Below are 14,005 nucleotides of genomic sequence, written 5' to 3' on the forward strand. Positions count from 1 at the left end.
ACCCCCCTCACCTCCAGGGCAGCACTGGGGGGGGGGGTGCATCCAGGAGACCCCCCCCAATCCCCAGGACAGACAGACACCCCTGGGGCTGGGGGGGACAACACATCCAGGGACAACCCCCCCGGGGGGGGGTGGGGGGGAATCACCCCAAGGGCAGCCCCTGATCAAGGGGGGGGCAGCACCTGGGCTGGGGAAGTCGCTCCCAGTAGGCACCAGCAAGCTCCCAGTAGCTCACCGTGCGCAACAGCTAGCCCCCCCATTGCTCCCAGTAGGCACCCAGTTGCTCCCAGTGGGCAGCGGCAAGCTTCCAGTTACTCACAGTCTGCAGCAGCAAGCTCCCAGTAGCTCCTAGCAGGCAACAGTTAGCCCCCCACTGCTCCCAGTAAGCACCCAGTAGCTCCCAGTCAACTCTCAGTAGGCAGCAGCTAGCCCCCCCAGTGCTCCCAGTAGGAACCAGCAAGCTCCCAGTCGCTCCCGGCAGCCCCCAGTAGCTCCCAAGAGGCAACAGGTAGCCCCCACTGCTCCCAGCAGGCAGCAGCAAGCTCCCAGTTGACACCAGGAAGGTCCCAGTCACTTCCAGTAGCTCTTAGCAGGCAACCGTTAGCCCCCCATTGCTCCCAGCAAGCCCCCAGTAGCCAGCAGTGTGCCCCCCCCCAGCCCCGTTGTTCCCAGTAGGCAGGCAGAAGCTCCCAGTAAGCAGCAGCCAGCTCCCAGTAGCTCCCAGTCACCACCGGAGACATCCCAGCAACCCCCAGTGGCTCCCACCAGCCCCCCCGGGGGTTTAAGAGGCCGCGGGGGGGGGGGGGGGCGTGCCTAAGCCCGCGATGGGGCACAGCTGTGTCCGGGGAGGGAGGGGGGGTGGGGGTGTCCTGCCCCCCCCAGCTGGGGGGCGTTGGGTCCCGATTGCGCCGGTCCCGCCCCCGGGGGTGGGGTGGGTGTGCGTGTGTGTCACACCTTGTGTCCGTCCCCCCCCCCCCCCGGCACTTTCCAGGGTGCGAGGTCACCCTTTGCCCCCTCGTTGAGCCCCGCTCCCCAGCACCCTGACGGGGGGGGTGGGGTGGGGGTGTGTGACAGCCTTTGTGCCCCCCCGGCCCCACGGGGGCCAGATCCGCCTGGGGAGAACCCCGAGGTTTGGATTCGGGGGTGCTGAGCCCCGGCAGGGCTCGGAGTCAGCCGGGGTCATACGCGCCCTTCGTGCCCTGCAGTATCGGGGGCTCCGGCTGGGGATGGGAGGGGGCCCACCACCCCCCCAGGGCCACCAGCACCCGAAACCAGAGCTCCACCTTCCCAGGGACCCTTGGTCGTGGGGCAAAACCTACGTGGGGGGAGGCCGGGGGGACCTGGACCCTTTCCGGCAGCAAAGCTCTATCCCGTTGGGTGCCGAAAACATGGGATTGGGCAGCGGGACTGGGAAGAGCAGGATGGAGGCGCCCCCCAGTTGCCGTTTCTCATCCGCGGAACATCCCCGAGAGCCTTCCGCTTGCTTCCCGAGGCAGCGGCCAGCACGCCGGTTCTCTTTCGTAATGAAATAATTTATTTTCTAACAGTCGAACAATACAGAAGTATCCATATACACAGCAAAGGTCTCCTAAAACATGTAGTTTCTAAAAACGCGTGTGCTAACTGTAATAAAAAGCACCATTAGATGGCCTTGACACAGGATTCTGAATGACGACGGGGTATTTACAGCAGGAACCGAACGGCTGGAAACAGAATTCCTATTCTCCCATCTGCCGCTCCCCGGCTCTCGAATGCCTAAAATAAAGCCGATGCTCTACAGGTTTGCTTCTCGGGAAGCAAAAGGTTAGGAAGAAAAAGATGGAAAAGCACAAATAAAATGCGTCAAAGGAAATACAAGCAATGCCCAGATGGTTCTGGATCAGACGTTTCGGACGGCTCGCGTACCGCTACGCTGGATAAATTAAAAGGATGAAAGAAACGTCGCGGTTTTCAGCCACAGCCGTGGCAGAGCAAGGACGTGACGTTTTCCAGGGAGCAAGTGACGGCAGGCGATGTCCCAACCTTTTTCTACACGGGGGGGACAAATCAGGGAGCAAAGCGCCAGGGCAGTGATGGGCTCCAGAGGGATTGGGGTAGGGCCCCGTTCCCAGCAGCTTCCCGTTCTCTGCCCGGCTGTGGGTCCCATCTCTCGCCACCCAAAGCAGCGGTTTGGGATCTGCCTTCCGCAAGGAAAAAGAAAACGAAAAACGAAAAACAAAACAAAACAACCCCCCCAAAAAAGCGTGTTTTCGACTCACGCCCGTCTGTGCAACGATCCGTTGTAAACGTGGGGCGCGCGAGTGGCTCCTCGCATCCCCTTTTTATTTTAATCACAATATACAAAAATGTCCTTCCTGCAGCTTATTTCTTAGGAATGCTGGTGGATCAGTGAATTCCAGGAAAAGGCTCGCACAGCCGCCGGGCGCCTCGGCCGACGAAGTGGGGGACCTGGAGAGAGCGAAAGCTGCCAGAGACGGTCCCGGCCGCTCGCCGGGAAGCAACCGCCGGATTTACAGCCTCCTTCCAGGTTAGTGCATCATTTTGGAGGGTTCCCATTTCTCTTCGCCCTCAGGCTGGAGAGGAGCACATCCCAACAGTGCAAAAGGTCCGATAATTATTAGTTTGGGACAAAAAAGAAGAGGGGGGCGGGGGGGGGCGGGGAGTAAACCCCCACGCAGCCCTTCACCAAGAGAAGAAGGCGGGTAACTCAAAAAGGCACAACACTGAAAAAAAAAATTAATAATTTACACCGAATCGAAACCTTAAGACTCAGCCTACCTAAACGACAACCAAAAATTAACTGTTTTCTGCCTCCCATTGAACCCCGACGGTGCTTTCCCAGTGCTGGATGTCACCCTTCCCTGCTCAAAGGCAGCAAGAGCCGCCGCTCCGGAGGGAATCCCGAGGTGGTTTTTGGAAGAGGGTGAGGGAGAGCGCTCGGCAAATGCCTCAAAGTGCTGATATTCCACTTCCTTTTCTCTGTGCTTTTCATCCTTTTGCCTTCCCCCCCCCCCATTTTTGAAAGCGCAGGGGTTTTGAGCTCGCGTGGCAAAGGCTGGCTGCCTCGGGCGTACCGGCGCTAAAGGCATCTGAGTTGCGGGTGAGTGCAAATCCGTCGGGCGTTGGAAAACTCCGTCTGCTTTAAAAAAAAAAAAAAAAAAAAAAGAACACACCCCCAAAAAAATTCCTCGTGGTTTTGATTTTTTTTTTTTTTTCTCTTTTGAAACCCAGAAGGTGCAAAAAGAGCTGAGACTTGGGAGTTTTTAGCAATTCGTTAGCCCCATCTCCCATCCCTCTTGCTTCTTCCAAGATTTCAAACGATCCAAAAATAGATTGAGGATATTAAAAAAAAAAAAAAAAAAAGCCGGGGGGGGCAGAAAGAAATTGAGTTTTATATTGCTCACTTTATGGAGCATCTCGGTGGCTTCCGGCGTTTTGGAAACTGCATTTCTTGAACGGATTGGTACAGACCGCGGGTGCGTGGGGAAGCTCGGTTTTGTCTCCCACTGCTAAAAAAAGCCCTTGGAGAGCGAAGCGGCTCCTCACCGCGTGCCGACAGGGATCGAGGGAGAGGTTTGCCAAGGGGGCGGAAAGGACCTTCGCCTGGCTCAAGGGGAAAAGAAACATCTCTGTTAGCGGACCTCTACGTATCAAAGTTTCCAGAACATCTATAAAAGCAGAAAGTCATAAGAATGTTATCTCCAGTACATAGAAAAAGGAATAAATACTATTTATAGCTCGTGTGTTTTCTGTACATTTCCGTGTGCTCTCAGGTCGGGACCCCTCCGCTGTCAGGGCAGTGGGAAGGGCTCTGGCCCTTCCGTGGTGTGTTTGGGTTTCTCTCCCTAAGGTGGCGGCCACAAAATCCTTCGCGAGCCCATTTGAGTGCCTGAAAAGATCCCCGCTGGCCGGAGAAGTGCTTCAGTGAAGATCTGTGGGGTCCCCTCGGGCGCCGACGGCCAGAGGCTGCCCCGCTCCCCCTCACCGTCGGGTTATTGCTAAACTGTCATGGGATGGATTTGAATGGGGCCGGGCATCGCTTCTGTAAAACAAATGAGGCATCATCTTTGTTTTTTGTGCTAAAGGGATGGAGATAATCTTTGTTCATCTCTCCGAGGTAGAAAAAATTTGTCCCAGAGACAAGAAGCATGAAAAAAATTCCAGGAGCGCTCGCCTGGAACAGCACTGTGCAGCCGCGAAGCAGGAGGTGGGACGTCGCACAGGATGGGAACAGGGACCGTTTGATTTTAGGTAGGACAGAAAACTTCCCAGACCGAAGGCGTCCGACCCCAAATGACGAGTGCCGAGTCCCACAGCCCTTCCTGAGTGGCGTTCCCCATGCCAGTAAGGCTCCAGCTGCGGGATGACGGCAGGGCTGGGCTGGGCTGGGCTGTACACGGCTGTGCTGCCACCCGGAATATTTAGAGTCGGCAGAGAGAAGCCCTCTGATCAATGTGCCGGCGGCTGCGGGTGCAATCCCTGCGCCCGTCCGAGACGTGACGCGGCGGAAATGCTCCGCTTCCCGATTGCCGACTTGCCTCTGCTCTCTCCTGGATCTAAACTATGCAAGAGGTTGGCTCTGCCTTCGGATACTTGCCCACAAACTCTTACATTTGGGCCCTGCTGCCGATTATCGGGTACGTGATGTTGCCGGGCAGATGCGGAGTAGATTGGGAATACCAGGTGGTGACAGCAAGCCAAAAATCCCAGCGGAGGGCTTTTGAGGTTGCTGTTACTGCTGGGATAGTCTCGGGCGCATCAAAACGTGGCTGGAATGTACGGTCTTGCAGAGAGGACTTTCAGACGGGAAGAGAAGCTGGCAGATGCGAGCTCCGGGGAGCAGCTTGCCACCCGCAGCCCTGCGCCGGGTTTTGGGACTTGGGCAAAGCTCAGCTTCGTTCTGGTCGGCAGTTCATTAAGATTTTTTTTATGTGCAAGAGAATGGCAGGACGGTCTGGTGTGCTACCTAACGAGATCCAAAAGGGAAACGGCAATGGGTGAAACAGCTACGGGAGTTGCTCCTTACAGGTCGAGAGAAGGCTTGTGATTGCTCTGCAACTTCACTCTCTTCACGCCGGAGCTGGAATAACCCTCGTCGCTACATACGCTCTGCAGGCTCCCTCTTTCGTCCGAGTCGCTCAGGCTGCTGCTGCTCCAGTCGAGGTCCGCGGGAAGGTCATCCGTGCTCTCCACGTCCACATCTATCTCTTCTGCAAGAGGAATGGTTAAGCATTACAGCACGGCCGGCCAGACTTCTTCCCAGCCAGCCCCGCTACGACCTACCTGAGTGCAGGGTCTCACCTCTATCCGAGTCTGAGCGCTCTGAAGAAACAGTGGATCCAATACTGTCCATCCTTATCCTCTCTATCCCCAGCTTCTCCAGCTGCCTTTTCAGGTGCCGCTGCTCCCGCTGCAGCTGGTCTATTTGGTGTACGGCTTTCCTGTCATAGTCTTCAAGCTTCTGCAGAGGATGAGAGAGAAGGCATCCTGAGCTGCCCAGTTGCCAGCCACATGTGAAACATCGCTTTCCCTACCCAAGCCACCCAAACGCGACTGCCGCCAGCTACCGGGGGGCTCCCTGGCTTCACCATGCTCAGGACGTCGAGCACATGAGTCATATGGACGCAACTTTCATCCTCCCACGAGCCAACGGACATTGAAGCAGGGTGCAGCCTCTGGCCTAGGGATGGAGAGGTCTGGACCTGCCCCGAGGCCGCTGGGGAAGGCACATAAAGGACGCTTTCCTCTCCAAACAATTTACACGCACAGCTACGCTGGAACCGGCCCCATCCTATTTATAGATTTTTAGAATTTTTGATAACCAGGGAGTGGAACACAGCCCGATGCCCTGGTTTATCTCTCAGCTCATGGAGCCTGAACACACCCAGTGAGGAGAGCCCTCTCAGTCAAAGTCTAAAGGACAAAGAGTGAAGTAGGAAATACTCTAGAAAAGAAAGGCAAAAAAACAGGTGTCCTGCAATCCTGCAGCCAGTCTCATCCCTAAGGCCTCCAGGCATCGCTGCGGTGTAGGATACAACGCGGAAGTTTGGCTGTAAAGCAGCGTGGCCGTCCTCTATGACCCCGTTGATAAGGAGAATCACACGGACTCGCTGTGCCAGCTGCGAGAAGGGCAATACTGACCTGCAACAGCATTAACCTCTGTCAGTATTTCCAAAACGATGTCCTGACCCGGCTGTTACCTTCATCCCACTTGAGGATCCAGACGCCCAAAGCCCTGCGCCCCGGGTGGCGGTGCTGCTCTCGAAACCGAGCTTGGCACCTAACCAAGGGGGACGGAACCCCGTTTCTTGTGTCTCCCACTGCGGGTGGGTTCAGCAGCACCGAACGAGCCCACGCTCACCTTGATGTGCAATTTGGCTTTCGTTAGTAAACTCAGGGTGGTGTGTCTGCTGGCTTCGGGTCCGAGCGGTACGAGCCCTTTCAGCTTCTCCAAACACAGCCGTAGATGGGCACGCCTGTAAGAACACACAAGGCGCTGAGCGGTCAGGTACCTGCTTCCCAAACAGCATTTCACTCCCGCGAGCGCGGATAATCAGGGTGGTTGGAAGCTAAGCTGAACCAGATGCCTCCCCACCCTCTGGCAGCTTCCATACACCGGGCAAAAACTGCAGCCAGACAAAAGGACTTCTCCAAAAATCCCCATTCCAGCTTTGGCCAACTCTGACAAAACCCTGCTGGGCTGTCGGGACGCTTGCTGGCAAAGAGCTGCCAAAGATGTCGATTTTTTGGGTGAGGGTATCTGCTTTTGGTCTTTCTCCTCTCAAAAAGCTTCACTTACAGGGATGCTGTTTGGTCACTGCCTTGCCCCACCGACAGCTGAAGCCATGTGGGCTGACGCCACACAGCTGTAAACCCAGCACCTCCCTTGGGAGCGCTTCTTTTCCCTATTTTTAGTAGGATCGGTCTGGTTTCGGATCCATCGCCTTGGCACGTGTGGCTCTGGTCAAAACAAAACCAGCTCCCCATGGGAACGCCAGCCCCAAGCGGCATCACACTCCTTGGCTGCCAGGAGCCTGCCAGGAATCCCTCCCTCCCTGTAACACACGGATTTTGTCTGCATTAATACACAGGCCGATGCTTTACTGCGTGCATGCCGCTGCCGAGGGAAGCTCTGGCTCCTCGAGGAAGTCCCTTTATCTGTGGATAACCGAGATGCTCCCAGCGTAGGCCGGTTTCCCTTGCGTTCGCCACTCCAATCCCAAGATTTAGGTCACATTCTTGGGCATCGGTTGCAACACCTGCCTTTGTAACACCCAATGGACACAGGCAGCTGCAAAATGGGATTTTGCAAGTACCTGCCTATCTTGTCTCGGGTGCGCTAGGAGTAAACAGGCATTTGCCTACACAAAGTACCTCCTGAATTACAATGCAAGCAAAACATGTGGTCTTCATTCTTCGGGTGAATCCCAAACACCAACGGGCTCAAAGATGAGCCTTTCCAAAGATTATTTTCCTGAGCAGGGTGAGGAAGAGCTGCCTGGAGCGGTGCAGACCTGTCCAAACGTGCCGTGCCAGCTTACAAGTGATTTACCTGCGAGATCTATGGATAAGGAGCTAGCCCAGCCACGCTCTGCGAGGGCTGTGGCAGCCAAATCAAAATCCTTGGCCGTCTCTGCTACAAAATAATGCCTTGTCATGCTGGTTGTTCACACCAGAAAACAAACAAACAAACCAACCAAAAAATGGCAAAAAGCCAGCCCCCCCGCCTAGCAGAAGTTATGCAGAGGGGAGCTCAGCAACCAGCCCCGTGCTGAGCAAGTTTCTGGATTACACAATGCCAACGCCAGAGTCAAAACCGGGGCTTCCGCTTCAAAGTCAGAGGCGCAGCACATATAAAAGCGCGTTTCTGCCACTCTTCGCCCAGCTGAAACTGCTGCCACGCTTAAAAAGCCCTAAAAATCCCACTGGCTCATATTAATAATAAAAAAAGAAACCCTCAAAGGATTCATTTCCCGGGCAAAGGACCTTCCAAGCCCATCGGCTTTTTTCGTTGCCCTTGTCTTTACACTCTGTGAGATACTCATCTTCTCATCGCTCTCCCTCCCCAAGCTGCTCCTCATGCCGGGGTAGGAAGCTGGCAAATTTTGGTCGAGACCCACTGGCTCGACAAGATTAAGGTTATCTCTAATGAGGAGCGAAGGGGTACGTAAGCCCTGTCCAGAAGCTCATTTCTCCAGCCACCCTGTTCGAAGGGGTGGAAACGATGGAGCATTTACTGCACTCGCTTATGCAACGTTACCAATGGGATTTCGACATGGCTCCGGTCTAAACAAGGCGAGAGGGACGCAAGGTGAGCCTGAAGTAATCAAACTCTAATTTTCTTGGTCTTTTCAAACGAGGAATAAACGGCCCTGGCCTTTTCTAAGCCATGTCACTTGGGACGCTGCCTCTTAAGATACAAACCAAGCAAGTTCACATGAATCCTTCGCTGGCAGCAGGACATGGCAAGATTTGAGCTGCATCCAAGCCATGCCGAGAAAAAGAGCAGCCCATTGAGGCCACAAAGCCATCTTTCAGCTGGACCACAAAGACTGCACCGCTCTGTCGCAAATAATCCCAGTTATTTGTGTGCACAGCTCCAGCCGTGTACCTACAGCCCGACTGCGGGTGAGCAGAGGATGCTGGCCATTCCACCGGCATGGGATTGCCCCCAGGAATTGGGAGAGGCCTGGAAACCCTTCTCCCCAGCAAAGCTGAGAAGTGGGATGAAGGGTTTTGACAGCAAACTGGAGCTGGCACAGGAGAGACATATCGTTCCCACCTCCTTATTGCACAGCTGCTCCAGCAGCCAAGGACAGCGAATGCTTCAAGTCCAAGCACTCACCTTGGGCAACACCGGGAACCTTCTCAGTGACCACTTTATCCAGCCATCCTGTCCATTCCCTCCTGCTCCCGACTTCAACGCCACCTTGTCTCCTCGACCCTGGTTCCCAACCCTTGGAAAAGCAGCGATTCGCCCAAACCCCACTCCTCACAAGCCTCCAGCACTCACCTATTCTTTTCCATCTCGTTGTGTGTCGACCTGAAAAAGAAAGAACAAGTTATTAACTCCTCCGTCTGACTAAGTACACTGCAATTAGGATTAACACGCGTGATTTAGTAAATGCTCCCTGGAAAAGTTGCCAACCTCAGGGGCTTTCAGAGCCACTCGGTACCCCGGGGATGGCAATAACAGTGGAAGGGATGCAGACAGCCCGGCGCAATGGTGAAATTGCCAGATAAATGGTAATAAAAAGGCCAGTAAAACCATAAAATGGGATTTTAATGTGGAGAAGTTCGAACAAGGACTAAGATTAAGCAGCTGTATCAGTGCCATGACGCAAGAGAGAGGGTACACCACCCACCAGTGAGTGTTTGCTGGACTCCTGGTGTAGAAGGGGAAGCACCAGCCCCGAGAGCACGGGGCAGAAGGGCTGATCTCCGGGCAGGGGGAGGGAAGTTGCTCCATCGCAACACAAAACCTGCAACCAAGCCTTTCTTGGAAAGAAAGCAGGTTTTCAGACAGCGCAGGTGCTCTGAAGAGCTTTTTTTAAATGCGGCTTTTAAAAGACTTCTTGCACAAGAAGGGCAGAGAAAGCAAAAGGAGAACCTACAATCCTCGGCACGTAAAGCAAAGAGATAGGGGCCGACAGCTCAGGTGCTTGGTGCCACCTTTGGGGAAAGCACACTGCTTTTTGAAGGCTGCACGGCATCCAAGAGGTTGTGTCTCACGCCAGGAGCCCCAAACCAGCTCAGAACACGCCAGCCACACAAGATGGGGACTAGGAGGGAGCCCCCAGAGTCTCGATGACATTCGGGCCTGTGTCTGCTGCTCAGCCAGTCATCTCTCTGCAAAACTGGGGCGAGCTGCCAGGAAGACAACGGGTAAAGAAAAGATTCCCCATGTCCAACAATGGGTTAGCACCTCTTAACGAGAGATGCCCAACGTGATGTTGAAACTCAGGCAGGCGTTACGTCCATTTACAAATTCCCCTGAAGCTCCTAATTTCGATGCTAAGAAAGGACAGAAAATACAAGCTACTACATATTTTCTCTCTCTTGAAACCCGGGACAGCCGCATGAGGCCACGTTGCCTGTGATACCAAGACCGACTCTTAGGGAAGAGCCACTTCCCTGCCCGGGCTCTCCTTAACAGCTTGAGAGGCCACCTACTCTAGTTTAGGAAAAACGTTGTTATGCGCCTGAAAACCTAAAGACATGGAAAATCCACAGGCTGTTCGGATAAGGACGCCTACCTGGAAGCCCCCAGGCCCCGAGGCGAAAGGGAAAACAAGGGATGTCACCGACACGCCAGTTGAAGACGCTCGTCGGGGTCTTCTTCACTTTGCCAGCAGCATTTCACAATGGATCGCCATCGCTCGGGAAGCCATCGCAGCCCTCCCGTCTTTCTCCCAAGACTCATCTCAGCCCAGCTCCTTCTGTTTGCTTTCCGGTGGCGCTGGCTGAAGAAATCTGCTCCTGATGGCCAGCATCCCGCTCGCAGGAGATCACAGAGTCCAAAACCATTCAATTCCAGGGGAACCGCTTCTCACTTAAATGGACAGGCATTATCCTGACATGCAAGGGAACAGCGAGTTCTCCTGAGCAGAGCACCTGCCAACAGCCGGGAAGGACTCAGGTCTTCGGCTCCCGTGGGATCTATCTTTCCATTAAACTTTTTTCTGTATAAAAAGTCCCACGTCCTTTGACACAGCTCTTGCAAACCTCATGCAAGGCGGTGGACTGCAGCGAGCCTGAGCTCTCCCCTTGGTCGTAAATAAACCAAATGCTTCGCGAGCATCAGTACTGACAGAGATGAAGGCTCCCATCACTACTACACTTTTATTAATAACAAATTCCTTCCCTCTTCTGCAGCTTTGTTTCAGAATCCTTCTTAGCCTGAGGGTTTTTTTTTTTTTCGTTTGCATCCACAGTTGCTAATATTTAGAAGAAGGTTCCTTAGTTGACGGATTTTAATTTTGGATAAAATAAAAGGGGAGAGGGGATCAGAGGGGACTGCAGCTTCACGCCGGGGCTGGCAGACTGCTTTACCATGTGCCCCCAAAGCCCTTCCTGAGCACAGTCCTGCCCACCAAGGCACCGATCGTGCCTCCCACTAGCTGAAACCTTGCCTGTCAGCCCCAAAACTTCACCTGATCGCCTGAAATGTGGTCTTTTCTTCTGCAGACCATAACAAAAAAAGAAGGTAACAGCAAGAGCTGCAGCTACCCCTTCTCTTTTCAATACAATGCAGACCTTTGCTCTGCTGTTATGATTCACCTTAAGTGAAGAACAAGCTCCAAATCTTCCAAAAAGAAAATTCTGAGCGTGTGCAGGCGTGACAAACATCCACGGATTCACTCAGAGCCTGCTTGAGAGAAGACTGAGAGACTTCAGCTGCCTTCTGCCCCCCTAATGGGAACCCAGCAGCCCCAAAACCCCAGCGTGGGAGGAGATCGAAACGCCTCATCTCAGGGAGACACTGGGATTCAGGGTACGAACAAAACTCATGGGGCGTTCCGGGACATATTTGCTGTTACAGCAGCTATCAAAGGTCAGCTGTCACTGCGTCACGCATATGAGTTTACTCCCAACCAGGAAAATGTGATATATCTGGTGACATCGCCACCTTGCTCCTCCCTGGGCAAACAGCCTAAAATAAGCCAGCGGGAAAGGAAGTGATCGGCCACCGGTGACGTGTCGGGATGAACCTGCTCAGACTTCGCTCTGCCCGACGAAATTTCCCTTGTAGCTGTTTCAAGGGGCTGGACGTGCATATCCTGCCACAGAGGTGGCATTCCAGAGCCAGCCCTCCTGAAAGTCAGATGAAAATTTCCCCTCAACGACACCTAAGTGATTTTAATGTTATTAAAGTGACTGAATAAACCATGGCGGGCGCTGGAAAGAAAGAAGTTCACACAGTGACTCTGGTTTGCACCGTGACACAAGCACTGGCTCCAAGGTGGCAGTTTCTGTTGTACAAAACAGAAAAGCGAGCAAATAAAACGACACAGGAGCATTAAGTAATTAATCCATGGGTCTGGGAGTAGAAAAATCTTGCTTTCTTTACGGAGAATCCTCACGGATCGAGAGCAGTTTCACTTCCTGAGCTTTGGCATAAGCAAGTCTGAAATCAAAAGCCCAACTTCCACATTCCCTTCAGCAAACCCCTCTGCCACGTCAGACGGTTGCACGCTTCCTACCCAAGTTTGCCCAACAGGAGGTTTCCCCTCACGTCTCGCTGGGAAGTTCCGGAGAGACACAGGCCTGGCATGATCCATATTTGGGGATGGGGGTGCTGGTAGGAATCTCTTGGCAGAGGCGTGAAAGAGAAAGGGGTGGCAGGGTGATGGTGGGGGACTGTGGGGCTGGCGGACGGACTGTGACGGCAGGATTATGGCAGAGCCCGACCACCTGGTGACAGGAGAGTCCCCCAGCCCTGCCAGCACCCCATGATGGCAGAATCCTGCCAGACCTGCCTCCTGGTGAAAGGAGGGTCCCCCAACTTTGCCAGCACTCTGTGGTGGCAGGACCTTACTAGATATGGGCACCTCATGACAGGAGGGTCCCCGAGCCCTACCAGCGCCCTGTGACGGCAGGATCCTACCAGATCTGGGCACCTGGTGACAGGAGGATCCCCCAGCCCTGCCAAGTGCCCTGTGACAGCAGTACCTTAACTGGGCTCACTCACCCGGTGACAGGAGTGTCCCCAGCCCTGCCACACGCCCTGTGATGACTGGACCTTGTCCGATCCAGGTACGTGGTGACAGGTGGGTCCGCCCCAGCCCTGCCAGCACCCTGTTGACGGCAGTATCCTACTGGATCCCAGGCACCCCCTGACAGAAGGGTCCCCCTCAGCCCTGCCACAATCTCCGCGACAGCAGGACCTTACTGGATCTGGTCACCCAGTGACAGCAGAGTGCCCCCAGCCCTGCCAGGCAACCCATGATGGCAGAACCTTACTGGATCCAGCCACCTGGTGACAGGAGGGTCCCCAGCCCAGCCACACACCGTTTGACAGTGGGACCTTACTGGAGCCCGAGCACCCCTGATGCTCCCCTGGTACAGGGGGCCCCCAGCCTGCCAGGCGCCTTGTGACAGCAGGACCTTACAAGGCTTGGTCACGCAGTGACAGGAGGGTCCCTGGTGACAGAAGGGTCCCCCCCAGGCCTGCCAGGTGGGACCCTGACAGATCCGAACACACCGCAACAGCCGGGCCCGGCCCCGCCAGGCCTCGGGAGCGTCCGTCCGCCCGCGAATCCTCCCCAGCTGCCGGTGCAGGGCCCCTCCCCCCGGCCCCCCCCCCCCGCCCGGTACCGGCCGTTACCTGCTGCCGCCACCGCTCTTCCTAGCCTTGGCGCGGCGCCGCAGGGTCTCCCCGTCCTTACCGCCGGGCAGCAGCGAGGCGTAACCGTGCTCGGCTTCTGCGGAGACACAACGGCGGGCGGCCCATCATCGCCGGGCCCGGCTGAGGCCGGGGGGGGACCGGGCCGCAGCGGACCGGGGAGTGGGCAAGGGGGGAACCGGTACCTCGCTCCCGCCGCTCCAGGTACTCGGCCGCTTCCAGCAGCATCTGGATGTTGAGGCCGCCGCAGGCCGCCATCTCGCCGCGCTGTGAGGGCCGGACCGGGCCGGGCCGGGCCGGGAGCGGCGGCGGCGACGGGGCGGTGTCGTTTGTACGCCTCGCCCGGCCGTTCCGCCAGGCCCCGCCCCCCGCCGCCGCTCATTGGGCGACGCCCCCCAATTGCCGACGCCCATTGGAGGAAGGGGGGCCGGGAGGTCCCGCCCCACACCGGCACGGGAGGGAGGCAAAGGGGCCGTGTCCGATGCCACGCCCTGCCCTCGCACCTATTGGCCAAGAGCGCCCCGCCCTCCCGCCCTCGCCCCGCCCCCTCGCGACGCCCCGCCTCCCCAGCGCCGCCATTTTGACCCAGAGCTTCCCTCAGCGGTTCCCCCCCCACCCGCCCCGGGGCGAGCCGGGCGTTAATTAGCAAAAAAACGTTAA

General features: G+C 55.8%; 1 protein-coding gene across 4 annotated transcripts; it reads right to left on the reverse strand.

Annotated features, from left to right (window-relative positions):
• Positions 1-1,511: 1,511 nt before the first annotated feature.
• Positions 1,512-13,710, reverse strand: MXD1 (MAX dimerization protein 1). Of its 4 annotated transcripts, none has more exons than XR_012584262.1 (7): positions 13,531-13,618; positions 13,328-13,424; positions 9,014-9,043; positions 6,362-6,476; positions 5,302-5,461; positions 3,405-5,210; positions 1,512-3,139 (listed from the first exon to the last, which is right to left on the reverse strand). XR_012584262.1 is itself a non-coding variant. In XM_074563506.1 (7 exons), exons 1-7 carry the CDS (start codon positions 13,601-13,603, stop codon positions 3,543-3,545), a joined length of 720 nt encoding a protein of 239 aa, XP_074419607.1. In that variant the 5' UTR covers positions 13,604-13,710; the 3' UTR covers positions 1,512-3,542. The 4 variants fall into 4 exon arrangements, 3 of the variants coding, with proteins under 3 accessions (XP_074419607.1, XP_074419608.1, XP_074419609.1); XM_074563506.1 differs by having other exon boundaries at positions 1,512-3,603; positions 5,027-5,210; positions 13,531-13,710; XM_074563507.1 differs by having other exon boundaries at positions 1,512-5,210; positions 13,531-13,704.
• Positions 13,711-14,005: the final 295 nt, after the last annotated feature.

The sequence above is a fragment of the Larus michahellis genome, chromosome 20, assembly GCF_964199755.1.
Source record: "Larus michahellis chromosome 20, bLarMic1.1, whole genome shotgun sequence".
Classification (NCBI taxonomy): domain Eukaryota; kingdom Metazoa; phylum Chordata; class Aves; order Charadriiformes; family Laridae; genus Larus; species Larus michahellis.